The sequence below is a fragment of the Macrobrachium nipponense genome, chromosome 37 (genome assembly GCF_015104395.2).
Source record: "Macrobrachium nipponense isolate FS-2020 chromosome 37, ASM1510439v2, whole genome shotgun sequence".
NCBI lineage: Eukaryota > Metazoa > Arthropoda > Malacostraca > Decapoda > Palaemonidae > Macrobrachium > Macrobrachium nipponense.
In genome coordinates, this window is record NC_061097.1 from 45,078,790 (window position 1) to 45,104,292 (window position 25,503).

The 25,503-nt window shown below is 38.2% G+C and overlaps 3 protein-coding genes across 3 annotated transcripts in view; 1 reads left to right on the top strand and 2 right to left on the bottom strand.

The window, feature by feature from the left end:
- Nucleotides 1–615: 615 nt before the first annotated feature.
- Nucleotides 616–25,503, top strand: part of LOC135209204 (U3 small nucleolar RNA-associated protein 15 homolog) — a gene marked incomplete at its 5' end in the record, with an annotated part of 49,979 nt that continues 25,091 nt past the window's right edge. Inside the window, 8 exon segments of the mRNA XM_064241887.1 lie at nucleotides 616–833; nucleotides 1,374–1,541; nucleotides 2,150–2,301; nucleotides 2,590–2,723; nucleotides 3,654–3,721; nucleotides 15,091–15,219; nucleotides 18,402–18,491; nucleotides 18,765–18,870. Coding sequence (XP_064097957.1) covers nucleotides 616–833; nucleotides 1,374–1,541; nucleotides 2,150–2,301; nucleotides 2,590–2,723; nucleotides 3,654–3,721; nucleotides 15,091–15,129 — 779 coding nt within the window.
- LOC135209202 (endoglucanase E-4-like) lies at nucleotides 5,670–16,814 on the bottom strand. Its single transcript, XM_064241885.1, has 16 exons — nucleotides 16,631–16,814; nucleotides 16,368–16,513; nucleotides 15,804–15,969; nucleotides 14,613–14,671; nucleotides 13,909–14,050; nucleotides 13,663–13,758; nucleotides 13,215–13,303; nucleotides 12,311–12,404; nucleotides 10,791–10,849; nucleotides 10,465–10,583; nucleotides 9,550–9,715; nucleotides 8,802–8,966; nucleotides 7,818–7,957; nucleotides 6,964–7,066; nucleotides 6,189–6,304; nucleotides 5,670–6,009 (listed from the first exon to the last, which is right to left on the bottom strand). Exons 1-15 carry the CDS (start codon nucleotides 16,797–16,799, stop codon nucleotides 6,197–6,199), a joined length of 1,821 nt encoding a protein of 606 aa, XP_064097955.1. The 5' UTR covers nucleotides 16,800–16,814; the 3' UTR covers nucleotides 5,670–6,009; nucleotides 6,189–6,196.
- Nucleotides 19,592–21,373, bottom strand: LOC135209366 (uncharacterized). Its single transcript, XM_064242063.1, has one exon. The coding sequence runs from the start codon at nucleotides 21,371–21,373 to the stop codon at nucleotides 19,592–19,594; it is 1,782 nt and encodes a 593-aa protein (XP_064098133.1).

Genomic DNA, 25,503 nt, shown 5'->3' on the forward strand with positions numbered 1-25,503 from the left:
AGAAAATGTCAGTCATCTTGTTCTTACCAATTTTCTGTGAAGTAAACAATTTCATCCTGTAGGAAAAGGCTGAAACAGGGATTTACCTAATGATAAGCTACCATGTTCTCTGATGATAAATAATGATGTAGCTAATGTTTTTAAGTAGGAACAGCTTGAGCTGTCGATCATCTGCTACTCCTTGTCAAGAAGTTATTAAATTTGACACTGTCATTTTGTAATTAATAGAGCAGGTATAATTCAAATTTTCTCATGTTTTCAGCGGAAAGGGTCCAAGGAATAATACATGCCCTAAAAAAATATCAGCATTTGTTTGCTAGTACTGAAACAGTTGATTCAATTTTACTGTGAAATAACTAGTACACTCTTTCTTTAACTTTACCTCGTCCCATTTGTCTAATTTAAGAATAAATTTTCTGGATGAACTGCATAAGTCATCCCGTTGTCTCATCAAACAGCCAGCAATTACAAGAACCATAAAAATCCATAAGTTTGGCAAAAATTTTAACACTGAATTTTTATCCTGGAGTTTTACCAGTTTGGATAATTGCACAATTTGTCCTTGTCATTAACTTGCAAATTTTGTATGACATTTCATTTTGTTTTGTATTTTAGGGGGTAATGAGGTGAGAGTGTGGGATGCAGTTGGTGGAAAACTCCTCTCAAAGTTGTCTCAGCATCACAAAACCATTACAAGTTTAGCATTTGCCTCGGACAAGAAACGATTGCTCTCAGGGTCACTGGACAGTCACGTAAAGATCTACGATGTCAGTACCTACACTGTTGTGCACAGTCTTGACTTTCCTGCGCCAGTTTTGTGTATGGGAGTAGCTGTAAGTTGCCACGTTGATTGTTGCTGTTTTAAAAGAGATGTTTGGTTGTTTATATCATTAGGTGCTATTAAATACTGTAGAATGAGTGAATGTATCCACTGGGAATTTTTTATCATGGTATGCATACAGTTTTTATGCCATCTAAGGCATCTTTCCTCTTCACACCCTTTTTATGTCTTTCTGTAACACCACAGCACTTTCTGACCCTAGAGAGTAGTCCTGAGCACTTTCTTTCGTGTTTTTTATTTGGCATTGATAGTTTTAAGTGTAGGGAATTACTATTGGGTAGTTTTCGGCAGTCCCCGGGATATGGGGTTCCGACTTTACAGCACTGTTAACCTGATTTTATGGTGCCATAACCCGTTTTTGTGGCACTGTAAGTGCCATTTATCCCCATTATTATTTTTATATGATGTTCCAGTTTAAGTGTTTTCAGGTTACAGTGCGCCGCTGTGAATGGAACCCCTGAGTACTGCCTGTATTTAATTTGCGTTTTACTTTGAAAATAAAAAATTTTAATGTTTCTCCCTTGAACTGCAGCCTAAGGACTCAACGCTTGTTGTTGGAATGATATCTAGTGGATCTGGACTGATATCCTTCCAGCATCGACGAACAGAAACTGCACAGAAGCCTCTCCCTGGGAAGGACACATCAAAGAAGGCTAAAAATATTTATATTGAGGACACCAGGATGAGGGTTGGCGATCATGTGAGTCATTTTTTCGCTATGTCGATAATTGTTGAAACTTTCTCTTTCAACAAGCAATGTTTTGTACAGTTAGAAAAATTTGTGTTCTGGTCATTGTACTTGTAACAGAAGTAATACTTGTGTTATAACATTATTTGGTTGGCCTTTACATATCATATTCATGCGGTCAGTGTGGTGGTTCTTGTTTCTGAAAATAAGATCTGTGCTGAAGGTAACTGCCGCTTGGTCATAGAATTAAATGCCATTAAAATTTAATGTGACAGCAACTGAAATCCATTGTAGCAGCATAATTGTATGGTTTCAAATAACAATGTTGATTATTATTACACAGGCCAAATAAACATTTATCACTGTGCTACTAAAGAAAAGGAAGGAACTGTGTCTAGCATACATAGAGCCCAGGCAAGTTTGCAGCTGAGATTTGTTACGATGATTTAGCATTATTGTTGATTATTTTATTAAGAGAAGAATTACTGTACCAGGAAAGGAGAAGAGCAGAATTATAGCATTTCTCATTTCGTATATTTTTAAAAAAATCTCTTAAAAGGAAATTTTTTTTTTTACACTTAAGGCACAATGATCTTGATGAGTTTATTTTAAAATTGCAGGTGGTTAATCCAGAAGAAATGGCAGCTCTGGCTAAATATGATGTCCATCTTCGGAAGTTTCAGTACAGCAAGGCGCTGGATGCAGTTCTTGTGCCTTATGTCTGCAGAGCAAAGCCCCACATCACTGTGAATGTTCTTCGTGAACTGATAAAGTAAGTGTAATGTAACAATCAGTTATACTACATTTTGAGAAGGTGTCAGTAATTATCATTATTTTAGTCAGAGGAAACTATTTATGTAATTTTTAGGTGATAAATGTGATGTTACAATGTGACTTAGATAATAGTTCTTTGTTTTTTATTTTTTGAGGTTTATGACACTTTAATGCTGTGGCTGTAATAGAAATTTTTTTTTACTTCAATTTGTTTAAGATTTTAAGTTTTCTTATGAAGTATTCCACTATCTGTAATGTTCCCGGCGGGATTTGATATTTCTCACAGGCGTAGAGGCTTAAAAACAGCTGTTGCTGGAAGGGACGCCAAGGAGTTGACTCGTCTGATGGAATTTATAAAGAAAAACATTCGTCACCCCTTATACAAGCAGACATTGATGGATGTCACACACTCACTCATTGGTAAGTTAACTAAGGGAAGTCATGTCTAGTATGGTTTTCATAACAAGCACCTGGGTTGAAAATCCTAACATTGTCTCTATAGCATTTAAATGAAGAGAAAGGAGGATTCCTACATGCTTGTCACCCTTACACTCTCAGTCAGGTTCATCAGAGACCTACTACCTAGATCTTACTCTCATAACTTAGACCTCTGTAATTGTTTTAAACCAGATTGGCTTTCTCCCAGTTTTTCTGTTCCTAGTTACCTCTTCTTGCCCAAATGGGACTCAGCTCTTGTTGCTGAACCACACACAGCAGTGAATATGAATCTGATTACTCTCTATCATGAAGAAGCTTGATGTTGGATGGCATTCCTTAGGGGAGACATCATTTATACTCCATCTCTTTTACACTAGATGACACTGGAGGTTCTTGTCATTCATCTGTTAAATCTCAGGGTTTGTGGAGAAACTCACTTGATGTTTAAAAATAGACTTATCTAATGGTTCCTGTAGTGTCAAGTTCATTATTTGTAATATAGTTTCTGCCTGTGGAGACTGGATTAAGTCAGTAGTAGAAAAGTAACTTTCTTTTACTTAACTAATAATCTGTGTAACTGGGAAAAGCATACTTATGATACAACCTGAGACCATATATAGTACCCTTTTGGCAGATTGTATCAATTTTTAGTTTTTTTGTAAATGCTTACCGGTAATAACAGTAGAATGTGGAACATGAAAATAAGTACATTATGTGTATCTCGAGAAATGTTGAAAATTGTTTGTAGGTAACTTAAATTTATAATAAAGAATTTTAATGAGTAAATATATGATTTTTGAATGGGTATTTTATCAGAACTTACAGCAAAGCAGATACTTCAGAAATACAGATACGTCTTTTCATCAAGTTTCATTTAATGCTGGAATGTAATTTTTTTTATGTTCATTGCAGATGTATATGAAGATGAGTTGGATAACAGCCCTGCTCTAGTGAAGCATTTCAGGAACTTAAGGAGTGAGGTAAGTTGTAAGTTTTTTGCCTGTTTTTTAACAAATTGTTTCAAATGGTCGAGTGTGATTTACACATTCAAGATTTGTTTTATTGCTGCAGGCACTGATTTTGTCATCCTAGCCTTTAAAAGGTAGGCCTAAAAAATTAAGTCCATTATGCTGGACAGTCAAGAATACGGGTAACTACAGCCACTCTACACAACTTAGAAATGCTTGTAAGTTGGTTTTTAATATGTACAGTGCATCATTTTTGTTGATATTTGCGTTCCAAAGTTATCTCAAGGGTCATAGATTATACCATTTTTACTGTATTTCTAAATCATGCAGTGTTATTCAGGATTACTTTGGATGTTAGAGAAGTAAAAAAAAAAGAGAAAAATATAGTTCACTCAACATTAAAAATTGAGTACTTTTCAGTGCTTTGAAAGAGATGAATTTGGAGAGAATTTCGGAGTAGCAACGTCTGACATTGGAAGTTAACAAGTAAATGGTGCACACTGCCATCTATTGACAAAAATACATACTAAATGCTTCTTATGTAGAAAATGGGAATTCATCAAAGAACGAGTGAAATTCGGAAGATAGAAATGTAGAAATATTTTATAAGTGTGAACAAGTGTTCTCATGATTGTAAGAACACATGGTTGTTAATCATGAAATTACTAGGGATAGTCAGAGAAGGGGCTAAAGGAATAGGTTGTTCTTCTTCCTCATGTTCTTTTTTCAAAAATTCTTACTAGCAGAATAGGCACTCAGAGCAAAATTTGAACTTAAGGGTGCAAAGGGAAGTGCTGCAAACAATTTTACCTTGTGACCCTGTCTGTCTTATAATTACTGTATTTGTTATTTAGTTTAGTATTGATTATTAAGTACTTGGACTGTAGTTGTTTACACTGACGTTTGTTGTATAATACAGTAGCCGTTGTTATTTAGCTGGTATGGGTTCAGAATTTGCTTTTAAAATTGAGTATAGTAATGCTTATATATGTATTATTGTATATCATCTGATAAGTTAAGGATAAGACCTCTGGTCTCAAAGATTTCTACATTAGCAGCCATTTTATTCTCTTGCACAGCAACACAGAAGGATTATTAACCAAGTTAGATCTCTGTATATGTACTATAGCATTCACCTCTGAATTGTACTGTTTTCACAGTTCCTGTTTATTAAGTGCCGTCTGTTCTAAATGCTAATGCTACTCCATTAACTCAAAATTTCCTTGGACTCCTTTTCTGTGTATTTTCAAATGTTATGTTTTTCTTCAATTTTACCTTCTTTCTTGCTATATGATTAAATCAAATATTGTTTCTTCTCTCATATAAATTTTGCCATGCTTTTATTGTATATCTACACTTCATATTATCTTTACTCCACAGACTCTGTGTAGGCATTTCTCATCAGAAGTTTTTTCCATCCTTTTTTTACTTTGCATTCATCACCCATGCTACACTTCTTTCTAGAATAGTTAGCTATAACCCCTTCATACTTTCCAATATTCTCCTCCTTGGTCATTATGTTTCATGGAGCTTTGTAGAATTCTGGCAGGTATCCTTGTCCACCTGATCTTTCAGTCTTCCATCATTTAAAATACTTGACTCAAAAGACCGTAGTGAGTCAAGTACTGCAGATGTACCACCCATGCTCGACCTTCTTGCCATATTTTTAACATTATAATCATCATTCATGCTAATATTCAATTTCAGCTTTCTCCCTGTACAAACTTTTTCACACTATTCATGCTGAGTTATTCTCCTAAACTCATACATGTTGCTGTCTTGTTCCCCAAATACACATGATGAGGAAGGGGATTAATGACTGGATCTTGGAGAAGTTTTGCTCCAGCCCTTCAAAAGTATATGGAAATTAGTTTGATGTGAGGTATAGATTACTGTACAGTATACTTATTGTGGTATTGTAGTTTGTACCAGTAAGGTTTTAGTGAGAGTGAAAAATGTGTCTTTGGCAGTAGTTATGTAATTTAGTTTCAAAATACAGAAGTTAGAATTGCACAAAGAACCATCTCCTGGATAGCTTTCTTTTTTTGGAACAGTGCATGCAGGCAGTAGAGTTGAAAGGCTTTTTTGTTTACACAGATCTACATTGAAATGGAACTAACTCGTGAACATGCGTCGCTGATGGGTGTTCTTCAGATGTTCCTCACTGTTTCCAGCACCGATGGAGTTACTGTTGCAGGAAACGCAAAACAGCCTCAGCTGTTGCTGCCTGGTCATTCTACCATGCCATCACCCGCCAAATCTGTAGAGAAGACTGTTCCAATGGATCTTGTGGAAGTTAGCTGAAAAATAAATGTGTTAAAATAACAAGGTGTAATTTAATGGTCCTCTGTGCAAATAGGTGGCATTATTTCTTAGCATGTTGGAGGCATTCCTCATTCATTCAGTTTAAGAGTACAGCTTTTAAAATGTTACACAAAACTAGAAACTGCAGTTTAACCATAAAACATATTTCACTTACTAATTCCTCTAGTGGTTTTCTATCATGGCACCAAGAGCTGCCGTGAAACCAGCATTATAGTCACAGGCAACTTCATTGTGAACGTAATCGCCACGGTCATCATTATAACCATCATTCTGGAGAGGAAGCACAATGCCACAATTAGGTCAAGTAGAGAACAGAGACATGAAACTGTCATTTTTTTTATTGTCAGAGTTATTTCAGGACTTCAGAAGTACTAAGATTGAATGATATGCTGTCATCAGGTAGTAAATCTAACAGTATTACTCTGTGTAAAGAGTTCATGGGAATTCTAAGACATGGGAATGTTTTCGGTTATATTGTTATTGAGTGCTTGAAGAGGTATTTTATCTATAGTACATAGAGTATACAGTGTTACAAGCTAAATTAAAAGAGGAAAATTGGTTAGTTTGTAGTTTAGCACTAATGAATGAAAAGGTTAATTAATGTAGAAGTCACTCAAATACATATAAGGTGTTGGTTGGTTGTTATGACTTTGAAAGCACACTTGTCTTGTTATCTATCTGATATTTATATTTTAGTCATTTTCTCCTGTATTACTGTCTCAAAAACTTTCACCTGCTGTTAAAATATTTGCATATTTTCATAGGCTTTATTTAAAAGTCTATGCACAGCATGAAATTTGAGAAAATTTATGAAAATCTGTACCTATTTGGAAAAATTTTATTGTAAATGAAATAATTTTGCTACTTAGAGTTGTTACGTGGTACAATGCTATCAAAGACATGCAAAGGGCAAAAAATTCAGGTCATACCTCATCTGGTCCTCCAACAACGGCACCGTAAAGGACTTGAGGATTAGGACCAGGATTATCAAACGCACTATAATCGCAAGTCTGGGGCATATCAGGACATGAGCTGTAAAAAGAAAATTGCTCTTATTTATTTTCATATTTTAGCAAATATGCAACATTGTCTAGTTTTAAGTGTTATTTAAAGCATCATGCAATTCTTATTAATGAGTTCAAATGTTGTATTTCATATGCAGCAGACTTCCCCAATACAGTATCCCTCAGTGTAGTACTTGAGCCCTTGTCACAAGCAATGAGAACACCCTGATTTAAGACAGCAACTTTTATACTTGTTTATTTAATAATACAGTCAGTGTTTACTGAAGAGGAGTTTTGGTGTGAATCATGGAAGTGCTGCATATCCTACAATAGCACCCTATTCTTTATTTTACTCAAGAATTCCTTATTCTCCCCATTTCCATCTTGAGAAGATCCCTTACCAAATCAGTAGGACTTATGTAATTCTATTTGACAGTTATTTTACCAAAGTACAGTGTGAAGTTTTTGAGCGTAGGAAAGGTAAAAGTGAAAACTATGTTCCATTTTTTAAGGTGCCAATATATTATGGTGTATTCAGATATAAAACTATTGAAAAACTGTTACTTTGTGGGCAACTGTGCATTTTGTTGTGGTTGCTGTGTGTGTCTGTGTGAGCATTTGTTGTACAGTACTGTAAATTATGTTGATGTGATATGCTGACCTTATCCTTTTAACTTAATAATATTGCACGTGGCTCCTCACCATTATGTATTTGACTTCTTAATCTGAATTTGGAGATTGTGTGTGAATATGTAACCAAGCTTTGTACAGTACTTTACCTGGAGCGATGGTGTGGTCTTTGTGGTGGGTTGTTGCCAAATCCTACAACGAACGAACGCCCATTGGAACCTAGAATGTAGTTTATTTGGTTCTCTCCAAATGCTCTGTTTGCATCAGCATCAATACCCAATTTAGCTCCCTGGACACAGAAAAGAAAAAAAATAGTTTTTCTTTTGACACAGTACTCTACACGTTACTTGTTGGTTAGGAAAACATTTTTGTTATGGTAACCAAAAGCTTAATTGTTTCTGGTGGAAATCTGGTAAAGCTACAAGTTCCATATTTTATTTTCGTTTCCCTTTTCCTCTTCATGAATACTGTAATCTAAAGTGACAGTTTTTAACAGATGAATAGTTATTTACTTTGTTATATGTCTCAAGTTTGAACATTCATCACTGGTTTTTTTTTTTAATTTTCATCTTCACTTATAACTGAATGAATGCTTCACTTTCATACTGTTAGTTTATGCAAATGTGATTGACATAGAGTTTATCTTTGTAAGAGATATCTGTGATATCTCTAACAAATTTTAAATGTTTATCACTAATTTTAAATGTAAGATTAATTTTTTAGCAAATATATATAGTTTTTGATAGTGTATACTTAAGGTTTTGTAATCCCAGTGTTGTAGATTAAGGACGAGTTTTTGTAATCCCAGCGTTGTAGTTAGTTCGAATTAGTGTGCAATTAATGAGTAAATTATCGAAAAAATGTAAAAAGTGGTCATAACTTGGATAGAGTCAGCAATAACCACAAAAAACCACAAATCCTTTCTACTACTATTATATGATTCAGAAACATCAAAGACCCCATTATTGCTATTTTTCTGTGAAGTAAGAATATTTTTCTTTCATACAAAATGCTACAAAGTGAAGACTGATCAATAAATCTTATATTCCTTGATTGTTTTATGGTCAGGACTCATTGAGCAGTCACTCGTAACCCGTGGATTAATGTTTCTAGAAACGCAAGTGGTTTCTTACCAGAAGGCCGAGGAAGGCAACATTCGCTGCGTGACGGTTAGTACCCCACTGGTCGATGTAGATCAGTCCGCCAGGGGTGTACTTGGCATCATTCCTCAGCCAACTCAAGAACTGACTGAAGGTGTCACGGAACAAGGAATCTGAATCCATCATTGTGTAGAGAGCCTGCAAGGAGTTGAAATTCATAACTTAGGACAGGTTATGTTAATATGCTAATTATTACAAAATTATTGTGCAGGGAACAGGTGATTCTTCTTTTTACTACAGTATAGTAGTTTTAGTAGTATACAGTTATGTATTACTGTATTATTTTTTCTTTGGGTTAGTGAATCCTATTGAATGTACAATGTGTATGCATTGAAAGTATGTGTAGTTTATAATTATTTTTTTTAACATATTTGCACAAAAAGCAATAAATTTCTTTGCAAAAATGAACTGTATCTAAAAATAAATTTGTGTACAGAATTAATGTAGGTATTAACTGTTGATGAGAAAGCATGGAATGACTAAATAATGACCAGTGAGAAAAATAGAACCGTGCTTGTAAGAATGGCCTGCCTTTAATGTGCCCAGCTTGGAAATGTTGTTGTATATGCAGTAGCTGTTGTAATGTAGCAAGTTGTAAATAATGTACTGTACTGGAGCTCATTAGACTTCTTATCTCCATAAAGGAAGAGCAGACTTAAAAAGACTAATGATGAGTGATGATGATTATCTCTACACCAGAAAAACATGGAATAGTACTCACATAAACACCGGCTTTTTTATCATCCCAGTTAAATCCTTGAGCGCCATACTGAAGGGAAAACTCGTCCCAGTGTCCTCGAGCTTTCTGGAGGTACCTGCTTTCCCCAGTAGCTCTGAACAACCAAAGTGCTGACCAGCACAACTCGTCACCGTAACCACTCCATGACCTGTTGGTAATTGCAGGTGTAAAGTGTATCTTAAGTAATTTCTTCTTTAGAAGACTCAAATGGAAAATTCAACTTTTTTATGCAAAAAGAAACATCAAATGAACAACAAACAACTTCTAATGCATTTGGTAATTCGCTACTAATTACACTCATTTTTATCTCATAAAGACTTTACTCAGAAGGAGCTAACCAGCTAAATTTATGGCTCATTTCTCCCACCAGGATGTATTTTTTTTTTGGAATATCTATAGATTACACTATTGTATTTTTTGTCCAGCACTAGTCAGTGCATTAGGAACAATGGTCTGTGTCTTACTGTATTTATTTCTGGTCATCATCACTCAGGAATTCAGAGGAAAGTTGCATTAGTACTGATCTTACCAAGGGAGGTTTCTGACACAATTAGGCACAAGGCCCCATCTTGAGTTGTATTCATTCTCTATGGGAACTTGTGTGCTCTTTATTTTTATCAGACTGTTCTACTTTTGTTTTTACTAGACCGTTCTATTCTGTTTACCCAGTTTATTTCGATGCTTGTGTACTGATGTGGAGTCATTCTTTAGTGAATGTCACTTGTTCTGTAACATATCAATATGGTCTTTGCTGTTAGGTTGCAAATAATAGGATACATCCCTGTGAGCTTTAGAATTATATGCATTTTTTGTAGAGTTGTAGTCCGTATTATGAGTTATGCATAGATAGTTTTCATTTTAAAGTTAGAAATAATAAATGAGAACAATGATACTTGCTTATAAAAATCTGCAGCCTGAGGAATGGAAGTATCGTAGGTCTGGCGGTACTGGTCTGCAAAGTCGTACAGGTCCTTCGCTGCTTCCAGGCACTTGCTTGAATAACCAGAATCGACGTCCTTGTTTTGGAAAAAGTGAATTTTCATTTAAGTTCTTTCTCTGATAGTTTTGAAAAACCACAGGGAAAATATATGGAAGACAAAGTACCGAGTATTTTTGTGTATTACGTAAACATATTCTGGATTTATAAAGTAACAGTTCTTTACCAGTACTTTGCTTAAGTTTTCACATCACATTGAAGGTGATTATTGTCAATCTCTTCTTACCTTAAAAACAATTGATGCTGCAGCCAGAGCAGCTGCTGTTTCACCAGCTAAGTCTGATCCTGTTGATAGATCACTCTGTTAGATTGTAGAATGACTGAGAAGATGCCTTCTTAATGTCAAACTTGTAACTTTTTAGTATATCCCAAGCTGTTGTTTGGAAATTACAGAGGGAGGAAGGGAGTTGCATGTTATGTCTAAAGAGAGAAAAAATTAGAATGTCCATGTGATTTATTATCACAACAATAAGCAAAAACAATATTCAAGGTAGTCTAAAATCCAGATACTACATACCTTTTGACATAGGACTGAAAGCTTAAGTAAGATGTAAATGTACATAACTTACATATAAAGTGACAGCTTTTGGGATGCATTGAAATGATATTAATGTATGTCATGATAACCCTTTTGTCTGAAACATACTGGCTGAAGGTCTGATGCGATGTGACCACCAAAAGAAGCCAGATGTCATAAACATGTTATCAGCAAATAGTTTGAGGGAAACAGCAAATAAAAACGGTTTGTATTTTCCTACCCTACACCTTTTCCTTTTTCTGGACGAGGTGACATTTGGAGGGTACAGCCTTCCAGGTTTTCAGTGAGTATAATTTTTATTTGCGCTTATATATCATGGTCACCTTTAAGCAATTAAAAGTTATTTGAAAGTTATTACAATTTTCTTTTCTGGGTCTATGTATCTAAAGGACATTAGTAAAAATATGGAATTTTTTCATTCCCTGCAGGAGCTCTGAGGCAGTCTTGACAGATTTAGCCTTTGTGAATTGAGGATACAATAGAAGATTATACACGACTCTGATGATAAGATAGATTACACTATGAAGGACAGATTACCAGAACTGGTTCAACCTCAAACATCTGTTATGTTTCCCATCAGTTAATCAGGTGTATACACTGATTTTTTCTTGAATAGTAATTTATTTTTATCCATTTATCATTTATCTGTAAATTGGCTTTTACTTTCCTTAGCCATTTTGAATATGACCTCTTACTTAAAGATATTTAAATAATCATATGGCTACATACTCCAAATTGACTAAATCTGCAGCATAAGGGCTCGTGGTGACTGTTATCATCCCACTGTATTTAGGGGCATAACAGTTGAAACTTACAAAGTAGCTGAAACTTGTTCATTAGTGTAGCTGGGATTTCAGTTCAGGGGAGGGTAGGGGTGAGGTGGCCAAAATTTTATCAGGTAAAAGTCTTTTGAGGATATTTTTAAATCATTGGTAATACATTGTTGTCAGTGTTTGGTCATAGATGTATAGTGTAGCTTTTCCCTTGACTGTAGATTTTGTTGTGTTAGTTTTATTTTTTCTATGATTTGTCATTTTTTATACTTGACAGACTTTGGTGGGGAGCCAGTTACGGCCCCCTCCTCTTACCTTAACCAGGATACACTGTATTCTTCTTGTAGCTATGAACTCCCTTTAAAGGGGAACAAATGATCAAAACTTCATTTGATGGTGACTTACACATGGCCAGATATAACAGGAACAACTGACCTGGGGCACTGGAGGTGATTTTAAATGATGGTCTGGACATTGTCATCTCCTCTGGTCTCCCCCAATAAGCGTGATCAGCATAACCATCACCAACCTGAATATATGTAGAAAGGAGAGTTACATACCTTGTAGAATTAGGCAATTCTGACACGTAGCAAGGAACCACATCATATTTTAATCAGAGCTGTTTCTGCCTTGCAGTTGAAGTCCATTTTCCTGACTTGTCAAATAGAGATTGGTAAACTGTTTTCACCGAAATTACAGATAAGTCTTGGAAGTAGCTTTCCCCTGACTATGTCCGTAAGAGTTTTGTGAACACTTTTCCTTTGTACTATTTCCAGATGAATTTGTAAAACACTGTTTATGTTACTATGTGCAGTAAATATTGCAGAGTACTTCGATATTTTTATCTCGCACTAAGAAGAAGAAAGACCTATTCTCCTTTTAACTGTTTTTTGGAAAGATTGGGGAGCTTTTTTTTTTACTATTAACAAGAGTGAAAAAATAATTATGTATGCCAGAAACAGAAGAGACTGGAGAGCACATTGCCTTTGATTTTTCAGAGGAAAGAGAGGAAAGTTCCTCCTCTGGTGGTCAGAGATTGCACAGTACTTTTTCTCCATGCTATTCACTGAGATCAAAAGGTTCTCTCTTTAGTGTTGACAAAAAATCAGGAAAAGGGCTTGTTCTGTTTTAACATTCATGGAGGAGAGAGAGGTGATTTTTGTATACACTTTTTTTAATTTTCAAGGATTATATGTTGTTTTGTCAGTGAGAGGTTTTCTTTAATGTTACTACATTGTATTTTTTGAATTTAAGATTCCTATTGACTATTCACAGAAGTCTGATAAAGGAAACTGTTACCAATTAGTAATGCCAACAGACACATTTAGAATTACTCTACCTGGCCATACAGTTCAAAGTGATTGGTGTGTGCTTTAAGGAAGTAGTCTGTTGCCCATTTGACAGCAGCTCGACCATACTCCAGTTGCCCTGAGATAGAAATGCATCAGAAATTCTATAGAAATTGTAACAACTGTGAAATATTTGCTTCATAATTATATCTGGTTGGCCTGGGTAGTTCTGGACCTTTAAAATACCTATAGAGAAAATGTCTTATTTTGTATTCTCTTCCAAGCTGAGTTCAGAGATAGGACAGAAGATTGACCCTAAATGTCACAAAATACTCCCAAAAACAAGATCAGTCTTAATAACAATAAATAAATATGTTTTGAGAAATGAAACATTTGAAACATTCAACTATGAAAATCACTTTGTAATTTTATCATGGAGCTAGTATAGTCTGTAACAACAAAAGCTTGCGTGCCCAGTAATAGATAGTAATTCCTTACCAGCAGCCTTCTGCCCATCATAAAAGTCAATCAAACCCCAGGCAAGGAATGTGGCTGTGAAGGCCATTGGGAAGCCGAACTTCACGAAATCACCAGCTGATGGAAGACACCAAAAGAGGATTTTATGAATGACGCTGTTGATATTTATAACAGTACAATTATACAGTGGCAAGCAGGTGTACTACTGGTGGAATTTAATCCTCAAATATCAAATAATCAGAAGACTTTAAAGTGTGGTAGCCTTACCGTCATAGTATCCTCCGGTAAGGTCATGTCCGACATCTGAACCATCTCCCAAGGCGGAGTCCTTCCTCCAGGTCACCCTTTGGTCTCCAGGAAGTGGCCCAGATCGCTGAGCTTCGTAAAACAGGTAAGACATACACAGCGCCTAGAGGAAAATATTAATTGTCATCATCATGATGGAAGAAGACTTAGAACCCCTGAGGTTGATAAAGCATTCCGATAGGATAAAATGTCCTAATGTAAAAACAGAGGAAAATAAAGCTAACAGAAGATTAAAATATGGACAAAATACAACGGATCAGTAAGCGGACTGTAGTTATATGTGCATGTGAATACCAGTACTATGTACAGAAATGAGTAAAAAGAAATAATAGAGGCTATACTACATGTCGCCTAAGAGTAGGAGCTAGTTTATAAGAAATTTTGTTGGTTCTTGTTTTTATTTCATGAATCACAAAATCTAAGATTGTTCAGACAATCCCTTTAAGTGAAAGTCTTGCCTCAGTCAAGTTTGGCAACCTTTGTCATTGACAGATGTTGTCAACTGAGAAAGTAACTGTATCTATCATTATTGCAGGCAACTAAGAGGGAGGGGTAGTAAAGAAGACAGTAATGATGAATTTGAGTGGAATGGGAGTAAGAATTAACCTCAGTGGAAATGTTAGACCCACCTCTCAAGCAACTGCAAGAGAGACAAGGGCTCTTACCTGTTTATAGTCATAAGGACCCATACCAGTTGATGGGCAGTCATTGGGGCCTGCACCACCTGCGAAAAGTAGAGGAATTCTTTGATGGAGTGTACGACTCTTGAAGCTTACTCAACTAAATGATAATTAGGAAAAAATGAAAAAGTAGTAATTGTAGTTGGTGTTTTGTACGTTACTGAAATTTGGAAAATGTGAAGCATGTCTTGGGATGTCCTTTTTTTTTTTTTCTCTCCAATAGTTCTGGCTTAATACTTTGAAATGAGCAAAGAATTTATTCTGGTTATGTATTTGCTGTAAAGTTAAAGTTTTTTGTAGTATCCATCTTATATATTTCATCATATTACCTTATTAAACTCAACTTATATTTTTGTCCACTTCATTCACTGTCGGACCATGTTTTGACCTACTCATATTATTTATTTTACTTGAAGTTTGCAATAAGTAACTTAAAATTTCAGTTCTCTGTTTTTCATTTCAGCTGAGGAATGTATGTATCACCATCTTTGAGGGTCTGTAGGGAGCAAATGATGTCAGTTCATGATAAAGGAGTCACCAGGTATTTCTTTTTTCACACGTAAACCAACAAGAATTACGTGAGTTCTTGCAGGTACAGAAGCAAGATCATAGCTGTTGTATGTTTCAGTATCCTGAGTATAAAAATTGGACATGAAATATGAAGCTAGATTTGTACAGCAACAGGAAGTTCTGAGTTTTTTTATAGCTATAAATATTGCAGAACTGGGGACCAAATTCATTTTAACCCTCTCCTCACCTTTATTTTATTTTTATCTGAGAATATGTATGGATCTAGTGTTTTTTATGAAACAGTTGGAAGGGCATAAGTAGACAATTAAAATTGTTGGCTAAAGGATTAGCATTCCTTGAAAGTATATGGAATAAAATAAAAGTTCAGTGCAGGATTCCTTGGAAGAAAGAAATCCTTTGGTCGTGAAAAGATTATTGAATCTCATAGCTTTGTGTATCTGAGTTTCCATTCGTTTTTGAAACAAATTTATCATGAGAGCAAGAAAAATCATCAGATACTAAATTCCTCTTTTACTACTGTATCCAAAAAGAAATAGCAGTCAAGACTTTTCATTACAATCCAAGGCAACATTTCTGGGAATGCTTATAGGATGGATTCTGGCCTTTGAATACTAAATCTATCGAAATAAGGATTAATAAACCTACCACAAACATCTTCTCCATTCATGAGTGCCCCATCCGCAATGGGTTTGCTGCCTTGAAAATGAGGTGTGATAGTGAATTCCACCAGCCATCCTGGTTCAGCTTCCCACCCTGGAGACTGCAGCTTAAAGTTGTAGTTGTCCACCTTCTCTGTAGCTCCACTGTCAAACTACATGAAGAAGAAGAATGAAAAGAAAATGTCTCTCATAGCACTGTTACAAATGAGCCTGTTAAGCATAGTGGATGGAAAGTTTCTACATATTTAGGGAAGACAGGGATAGAAAAAAAGGGAAGTGTTTTGTCAGATGTTCAAGGAAAGAAATAATGGTATCAGATATCTCCCAAATTCAGGCAAGCAATCAGGTAAGCATTTTCTGCTGCAAAGGCCAGCTCTCGACAGTAGAAGTGAAGTGAATTGAAAATGAAGTGTAAGACAAGCAACTGCTAGCACTTTTCTTCAATATGTTGTGCTTCGAAATCACATTCAAACTGTGTCTGGTTAGAATGAGATTTGATGTGAGGTAAGTGCATTTAGGAACAATCGAAGTGTCACTCAAGTGAATTTACCTCAAGGTAATCGACTGCATTATCAAATTTAAGCTCAACAGTAAGTCCAGTGAATGAGGTTGAGGCTGCTGCGGAAAACTTAGCCGTGTAAGTGCCACTTCCTTCACTCGTTATGGTGATGCAAGTGCATTGCTGGCTCTGAGCACCTGCAAAAGTAAAAGAAATGAAACCTTGGAGATGATTTTGTAAAGGAAAATCAGAGCCACCAAGAAAGGAAGAATTAAGTGATAAGATGTCATGCAGTACAAAGTTAATTTCCTAACCTGCAGTCAGACTAAGCAGAAGCAAAGCCTGTGATACAAGCAGGAGTGTCCTCATGGTTCCAATCAGTTCCTCGCCAGTAGCAGCACAAGTGTGTGTCACTTGGTATGCCTCTTTTGTAGTGCATCTGTCGTCCACATTGTGGGAATCTCCAGCTGTGTCCCCTGACATAAGGAGATGATAAGCAATTCAAGAAAATTCACGTGTTTCACTAGAGCATTTATTTTTGGATCGTTATCAGTCAGGAGTGGGTGGGTTGTGTTTTGGTTCTTATAACAAGTTTTGGCTGGTTCTAACCTTCATTTTATTTTAAACTGTATGTTATTTTCATTTATTTCTCTGTCTCAGTCTATCTGTTGAATATTTTTTAGTGAAAAATACTGCAACTGGTCAAATTTTCCATGAATAATGGGTAGATATGATCCATGGTGAGTCTGCAATCTTGAGAACGTTGGTATGGGGAGTTCACTGTATATATACTGCAGTATTGTATATTTTTTTTTATTTTATCCATATGATTCACGTAATTCATATTTTCTCATTGTATGCATATTAGATGATGAAAAAAGTAAAGATAAAATAAAAAATCTTAACATTAGTATTGATAATAATCATTGCTCAACTTTTGAACGGTAAAATAACTATAACAGCTTAACTATAAAAAAGTACCAGAATTCTAAAATACTTTGTTGTATTTTCCGTAAAATTAGATTTTTGCTTTTTTTTTCATTTTATTATTATTATTATTATTTTTTTAATCTTATCTGCATCCATTGCTTGAGAAAAATGTCACTCGCCTGTCATTTCTACATCCTCTGAATTTTGTGGGAGGATGTTCCCAGGAAGACGACATTTAGTATATAAATTTTATATTTGTAATCTAATTTGATAAAAATGGTGGAGGGATTCTGTTACCTAACCAGTTAAAAAAGCTGGGATTCTCCTACCTAACCAGTAAAAAAGCTAAATTTGCTGAGTAAGCTCCAGTTTTCTTATAACTATCATATATTTTTCATCTTTTGTGCTCTTGTTTATGCACTATCTTCGAACATTTATACCCGTAAAAAATTATATTTTTTCTTTGTATATTTTAATCATGGTGACAATCCATTCTTTTCCTGTGTGATATTACCTTGCTCTTATCTTGCAGGTTTTTCCTGTGTACAATACATTTATTATATAGCATATCTGTTGTCACTGTGCGTCCATCTGCCTGACCTTCAATTTAGCTAATGAAACACAATACGTACTCCTTATGGGCCTCTTGCAATAACATTGATTATTACTTCTAAAGAATAAGTTGATCATAAGACCAATAATTAGGCTTTGTATTCCCATATTCACTTCACAGAAATCAATGATACTCTTGTGAGTATACAGTACAGAGACTATTTCTTCCTTTCTACAGTACTACTTGAGGTTTTGGTATTCACTTCCCACTTCTATTTTTCCTGGCTCTCAAAACAGACAACTGAAGTTTAAATAACACAGTCAAACAACGTAAATATTTAGAATAGGACTCTTAAGTATGTATTCACCCAAGTATGACAAACATGCGAAGCTTTTAAATGCCAGTAGTACAGTATCAATACACCAGGAACCTAACGGTAGTATTATAGTAATCTCAGTGCACATTTTCATGACTGAGACTCGGAACATCATCATTATTCCTTGCGAGATGAAACTAGATGAAAATGTCAGACTTTTGCATGAAGCATTATAAGTTTCTCTTCATAAACCTTCTCCCTTTCAATTTGCCCACCTGCATTTCAGGCAACCTGCTGGATTTTCCATTCTTCTAATGGCTACTGGAATTGCAAACTTAGTTCTGTGGGTGCTTTCAACATGCGCATGCAAATCAGTGTACGTATGTACTAGTACCAGGTATTTTTTCCTCATTAGTTTTCATATAAGTTGCTTTAAAATAGGCATGAAAAGTTTTTTTTTGTTGATTTATGAGATGTCTTTCGGTCAATATTTTTTTTATTTGTCTTGTTATTTTATAGTGTTTTTTTAGCTTAACTGTTTTCTTTATCTGTGATTTTTATCATAAATTATCTGTTTTTTTCATCATATTTGTTGGCAGCTACTTCTATTATAATCTTGCTTAAATAATTTTTTGTATAATTCTTGCAGAAATTTGTGTGTGCACTTGTCCTCCCGTATCTTCTAATCGTACAAAATTTCCAGTAACAAATAACATGGTGTACTTTCACTTCACTCAATAACTTCATTTTTCCAGGTAACTTCTTCAGTTATGTTGTTTAACATGATATTTTTATTTTTAAAATAAATTTTTAAATACACTTACCTGGCAGTTATATACATAGCTATATTCTCTGACGTCATGACGTCACGACAGACTTTTTGAAACTCGCGGCAATCGCCGACCATCAGTCAGGTGATCGTTACCTGTACGCCCTCTAGATAGTTACCTGGAAACCCCAGATTTTCTCGCCCTCTAGTCTCTTGAGGGGAGGTGGGTGGGTTTCTAATTGTATATAACTGCCAGGTAAGTATATTTAAAAATTTATCTTAAAAATAAAAATATCATTTTTAAATATGTAACTGACCTGGCAGTTATATACATAGCTGATTGACACCTTTGGAGGAGGATCAGAGACAGCAACATCGTTGTAAGGTAACTACTTGATAGGTAACTAAAGATTCTTACCTGCTAAGGAAGCTGACTTGACGAGTACTGCCTCTTTAGTCTGCTCTCCTTAGGAGCTCCAGCTAAGGGATGTGACCTGTGCAGCTGATGAGCTCAAAGGGGTTTGTCGACGGGACGTGACCTCTATGCGACAAAACCACCTATGCCCTTGACATGGGCTAAAACAGGCAAAGACCACCTAACCATCCAATCCTTGCATACAAGAGATTGAAAAAACACACATATACACTAGACTGTTGAAGGTTTCCCCTAACCTTCAACAGACAACCATAAAAATAACATCAAGGGTCTAGCATGTAGGATTAGAGGTATCAACTCCTTCACCCAACACCAAGCCAGTGGCTACGAACGGTCCAAGGGTTCTGCAGTCTTCATATACCGTTTCTATTTGTTTCAGATAAAAAGAAGAAAATACGGAGCTGCTCCTCCAGTATGTCGCGTCTAAAATGGCTTTAAGGGACTGATTCTTTCTAAACGCCATTGACGTCGCGACTGCTCGCACTTCATGGGCCTTTACCTTTAAAGCCTTGTAAAGCGTTTCATTGCACTCCGTGTGAGCTTCTTGAATCACACTTCTAATAAAGAAGGCTAAGGCGTTCTTTGACATAGGCCTTTTGGGATCTTTAACGGAACACCATAAGTTGTCAAAAGTCTCTCTAACGTCCTTGCACCTGTGCAGATAACACTGTAATGCTCTTACCGGACAAAGAGTCCTTTCACGTTCCTGACTTGCAAAATCTCCAAGGCTGGGAATCATAAAAGACCTAGGCCAAGGATTGGATGGGGTTTCATTCTTGGCTAAGAAACCTAAAGTGGTTGAACAAACCGCTTTAGATCTACTATTTCCTACTCTTTTGTCCATAGCTTGAATCTCGCTTACTCTCCTTGCAGTAGCAAGAGCGACTAGAAGAGTCTTCCTGGTTAAATTCCTGAACGAGCTCTCCTGGATCGGCTCAAACTTGTTAGACATTAAAAACCTTAGTACTACGTCCAGATTCCATCCTGGTAGTTGTTCACTCTTGTGTTTCGTAGTATCAAAAGTTCTAATTAAGTCGTGAAGATCTTGATTCCTAGACAAGTCCAGTCCTCTATGTCTAAAGACTGACGCCAGCATGCTCCTGTATCCCTTAATTGTAGTAGTGGCTAGACCTACTTTAAGTTTTAAGTGAAGAAGGAAGTCTGCGATCTGGCTCACAGATGTGTTGGACAAGGACACCTTCTTCTCCTTACACCAGTTTCTAAATATCTCCCACTTCGACTGGCAGACGTTGATGGTCGAAGCCCTTCTTGATCTGGCAATAGCTTTAGCTGCCTCTCGCGAAAAGCCTCTAGCTCTAAGGAGCTTTTCGACAGTCGAAAGGCAGTTAGCTGAAGAGCGCGGGTATTCCTGTGATACCGTTTGAAGTGGGGCTGTCTGAGCAGATCTGGAAGCAATGGAAGGGTTCTTGGAACTTCCACTAGTCACTGCAACATCTCTGCGAACCAGTCTCGCGTCGGCCAGTACGGGGATATCAGGGTCATTCTGGTTCCTTCGGACTGCGCGAACTTCTTTAATACTTTGTGTATCACTTTGAAGGGAGGGAAGGCGTACAGATCCAGTCCTTCCCAGTTCATGAGGAACACGTCTACTGCTACCGCTTGTGGATCCGGCACCGGTGAGCAGAACGTCTGCATCCTCCTTGTCTTGTTGGTTGCAAACAAGTCTATGGAAGGTTGCCCCCATAACCTCCATAGCATTTCGCATACCTCTAATTTGAGAGTCCATTCTGTAGGCAGGACCTGATTTTTCCGGCTCAAGAGGTCCGCTCTGACATTTAATTCTCCTTGTACAAATCTTGTTTGGAGGACGATATTTTTGTCCTTTGCCCATAGCAACAGATTCTTGGCTGTCTCGTTCAGAGAAAAGGAGTGGGTGCCTCCTTGTTTCCTGACATACGCTAGAGCAGTCACGTTGTCCATGCTTATTTCCACTACTTTGCCTGCCACACATTCCTCGAATGCCTGAAGAGCTAGAAAAGCTGCCATCAGCTCTTTCTTGTTGATATGCCAATTTCTTTCGGTTTCGCTCCATCTTCCCGAAATTTCCCTGTTCCCCAGAGTCGCTCCCCAGCCTAGGTCTGATGCGTCTGAGAACAGTATTAGCTGTGGGTTCAATTGTTGAAGTGAAACTCCTTCTCCCAGCTTCGCTGGATCCAGCCACCACATCAAGTCTTCCTTGACTGTGCTGAAATTGGGAAGGTGTCTGAAAGCCATTGTTCCTTCCTTTTCCAATTTCTGTTGAGGTAAAATTGTAGAGGTCTGAGGTGCAGTCTTCCCAGTGAGACGAACTGTTCGATCGAGGAAATGGTCCCCAAAAGACTCATCCATTTCCTCGCCGAACATTGTTGTCTCCCCAGGAATTCCTGCACCCGATTCAGGCATCGGTCTTGTCTCTCCTGGGAGGGAGAAGCCCGAAAATCCTGAGAGTTCATCAGAACTCCCAAATAAATGATCGAGCAAGAGGGCTCCAGGTGAGACTTTTCCAGGTTCACCACTAGCCCTAGTTCCCGTACTAGGTTCAGGGTTATTTTCATATCCTCCAGACACTGTTTCTTGGAGTTGGCCCTGGGATGCCAATCGTCCAGATAAAGAGAAATGCGGATCCCCCCTTCATGTAGCCATTTGGCTACATTCGCCATAATAGCTGTGAATATTTGTGGCGCTGTGCTGAGCCCGAAGCAAAGAGCCCTGAGCTGAAATACTCTTCCTTCGAATAAGAACCTGAGGTACTTCCGAGAGCTCGGGTGGATGGGGACATGAAAATAAGCATCCTGTAGGTCTAATGAGACCATCCAATCTCCCGGTCTCATCGCCAATAGCACTGATTGCGTTGTCTCCATCGTGAATTTCGTCTTCACGACGAAGGCGTTTAGGGCACTGACGTCCAGAACGGGTCTCCATCCTCCCGAGCTCTTGGGTACCAAAAACAGTCGATTGTAGAACCCCGGATTCTCTTGGGGTGAAACAGGTTCTATTGCCTTTTTTAAGAGCATAAGCTCTACTTATTCTTTTAACGCGAATCTCTTGCTGCCGTCCTTGTAATTCGCTGTTAAGTCGAGGGGATCTAAAACTATGGGAGGTTTGGCGTAAAAAGGGATCTTGTAGCCCTTCCTTAGTATCTGAAAGGACCAGTTGTCCGCCCCTCTGTCCCTCCAGGCTTCCCAAAACAAAGAAAGCCTGGCTCCTATTTGTGTCTGAAGGACTGTCTGATCATGGCCTCCTTTTGGAAGGAAGCTTGCCACCTTTTCTGGAGGGCTTTCAAGAAGTTCCCGACGTCCCTCGGGGCTGTTTTCCTCGAAAAAACTGTTGTGGTTGCTTCTCCTCTCTCGCTCTCTTGGTCGCAAACGAAGAAGGCAAAACCCCACTGGCTGCCTCCGATATTAGGTCCTGTGTGGTTTTCTGAGTCAGTGAAGTGGCAATATCTCTAATAATCTCCTGTGGAAAAAGAAATTTCGCAAAGGGGGCAAACAAAAGCTCTGCTCTTTGTACCTGTGTGACCCCTTTAGCTGTAAAGGAGCAGAGAAGGGACCTTTTCTTCACGATCCCTGCCGTGAAAATCGCTGCCACTTCATTAGTTCCATCACGTAAAGCCTTGTCCATACAAGACATCACACTCAGAAGGTTAGAAATGTCTGTTGAATCCTTCTTTTCCACTTTCTTGGCGAGAGCACTCAGAGACCAGTCTAGAAAGTTCAGGGCCTCAAACACTCTAAACACGCCCTTCAGTAAATGATCGAACTCTTGCATCGACCACATCACATTCGCTGCTGTTAAGGCGTGTCTACGATTGGCATCGACGATACTGGAGAAGTCTGCCTGAGAGGAGGCAGGTACTCCCAGGCCCAGAACTTCCCCAGTCTCGTACCAAACGGATTTCGAAGCCAATCTTGCAGGAGGAAAAACGAAAGCAGTTTTGCCTCGCTCCTTTTTTTCTCTCATCCAGTCGTTCATCTTCGCAAGCGCTTTCTTGGCCGAAATAGAAAGAACCATCTTAGTAAAGGCAGTCTTATTCTGGGTTCTTCCACAAAGGAACTGAGACAGGGGAGAACGAGGTGCTGCGGGCTTGAAATCCATTTCAAAAAGCTCTTGAAACAGAAGCATAAGAGTCTTATAGTCGGAAGGAGGAACTTGTTCTTTCGTCTCCTCTTCCGAAACTACCTCCAACATGTTCTTTCGTCTCCTCTTCCGAAACTACCTCCAACATCTCCGAAGGTCTCTCTCTGTCTCGTTCCGCATCGGATGATGTAGTTAAAGCCAAAGCCGGAGCGTCATTGGTCTCGATGCGTTCCTTGGCACCAGAAACCGCCGAGGCGTCATGCTTACGAGCGTCGGCGTCACGTCCTTCTCTCTCACGTGCGCTGGCGTCACGCTCTTTTCTCTTCCGTGCGCTGGCATCACGCTCAGAAGCGTCATGTCTGAGTAAATCGGAAGTGTCCTGGTTGTCTGTGTTCTTCTTGGCGTTGATGCTTCGCGAAGTCTTCATCACTCCCGGGGCGTCAGACTGACGCTTGGGTTCTTGCAGCTTTTCCGTAAGTACAGACAGCTGCTGTTGCATATCTTGCAGCATATTCTTGGCTTCATTGTCCCTCGAGGGAGAGGGTAACTCGTCAGATTCGCCAAGCACGAACTGCAGCCGGAGGGGTGGATCCTTCTAAGGCTTCCTGAGGACGCTTGGTAGGAAGCTTCCTAGGTAAATCCTCCCAAGTCGAAGGAGGAAGAGGAGCATGCATCGAAAGCGCTGTCTTGCTCTGTTTAGCTAGCGAGGCTTCCGATGACGAAAACCTCTCCGGAGAACTCCAGTGACTGCAGCCCGGTAGTTGCTCATCTGATGAGACCTCAAACACGAGGTAATTTCCTCTTGAGAGGACAAGAGGAAGTAGAGTGTCGCCATCCTCGACGCAGGGAGACGTCATCGGATGACGAACCAAACACACTCGACGCGCCTTTTCTACGGCTGTCTGAAGCAACCTTGGAAGCGTCAGCAGGTTTGTTTGAGGGCACGCCCAACCGGATACTCGAGCCTCTCGCCTCCCTTAGACTTTCGACTTTACGTCTCCCATGGGTCCGGGAGCTTGTAAGAGGTCTGGGTCTAGGAGCGCGACAGGACCGATCGGACGCACCCTCCACTACACTGTCACTAACACTAAACTTATCACTTACACTGACTTTAGCACCTGCACTTAAAGCACTTACGACAGTCCAAGTGCGATTGCCCTGCTCAGTAAGAGAGGCAATCTGTTTTCCCATTTTTTCAAGCACCGCTTGAATACCTGCAAAGGTCGAGTCCTTCGCCCCCGACTCGGAGACAGGTTCGGGAGCTGATACTTCTACTAAATTACGCTCAGAAGGAGCAGGGGAAGGAACTATGGGATTATCTACCACTTCCTGATTCGTTGATGAACGGGAAAGGGAACTCTTAGTTCTTCTAATTCTATCTCTCTCGAGCTTAGGGACATACTTGTCCAACTCCTTCCACTCCTTATCATCCAAAATCAAGCACTCATCACATCTATTCTCAAAAGTGCAAATTCTACCCCTACAATTCACACAAAGTGTGTGGGGATCAAGAGAAGCTTTGGGAATTCTAACCCTACACCCCCCTTTACAGCAGACTCTATACACAACTCCCGAGTCCGACATTGTTAAATGAGTAATCCAAAAACAAATCCAAAATCAATCCAAGTAGAACAACAGCGAAAGCCAATAAAATACTTCACCCAACGATGAAATACTCTAGCGAGTACGAAAGACCTATCGAGGAGCCCACAACAACGAAGTTGCTGGCCCGGGCGACAGAGAAAATCTGGGGTTTCCAGGTAACTATCTAGAGGGCATACAGGTAACGATCACCTGACCGACGGTCAGCGATTGCAGCGAGTTTCGAAAAGTCTGTCGTGACGTCATGACGTCAGAGAATATAGCTATGTATATAACTGCCAGGTCAGTTACATATTTAAAAAAACCATTTTAGTACGTATGTAATTCGTTTCAGTATACTACTGATGAAAAGTTTGGTTAATTGTTCAGGGACATGACATCTTGCTTGTTGCTGTATGTGCTCATTTCTTGTTATGTGAGGCAATAATGCCATTATAAATATGTTATTCAGTTAAATATTTCTAATGACTGTAATGTTGGTCGTGGTAAATTGTAATTCTTGAA

Excerpts from the sequence above, each read along its gene's own strand:
- LOC135209202 (XM_064241885.1), bottom strand. The coding sequence starts at position 16,799 with ATGTCAGGGGACACAGCTGGAGATTCCCACAATGTGGACGACAGATGC. Across the intron at positions 16,514-16,630 it reads TCTGCTTAGTCTGACTGCAG|GTGCTCAGAGCCAGCAATGC; the intron begins GTTAGGAAATTA and ends TTACTTTTGCAG. Across the intron at positions 13,304-13,662 it reads TGATGGGCAGAAGGCTGCTG|GGCAACTGGAGTATGGTCGA; the intron begins GTAAGGAATTAC and ends TTTCTATCTCAG.
- LOC135209366 (XM_064242063.1), bottom strand. The coding sequence starts at position 21,373 with ATGGAGCGAAACCGAAAGAAATTGGCATATCAACAAGAAAGAGCTGAT.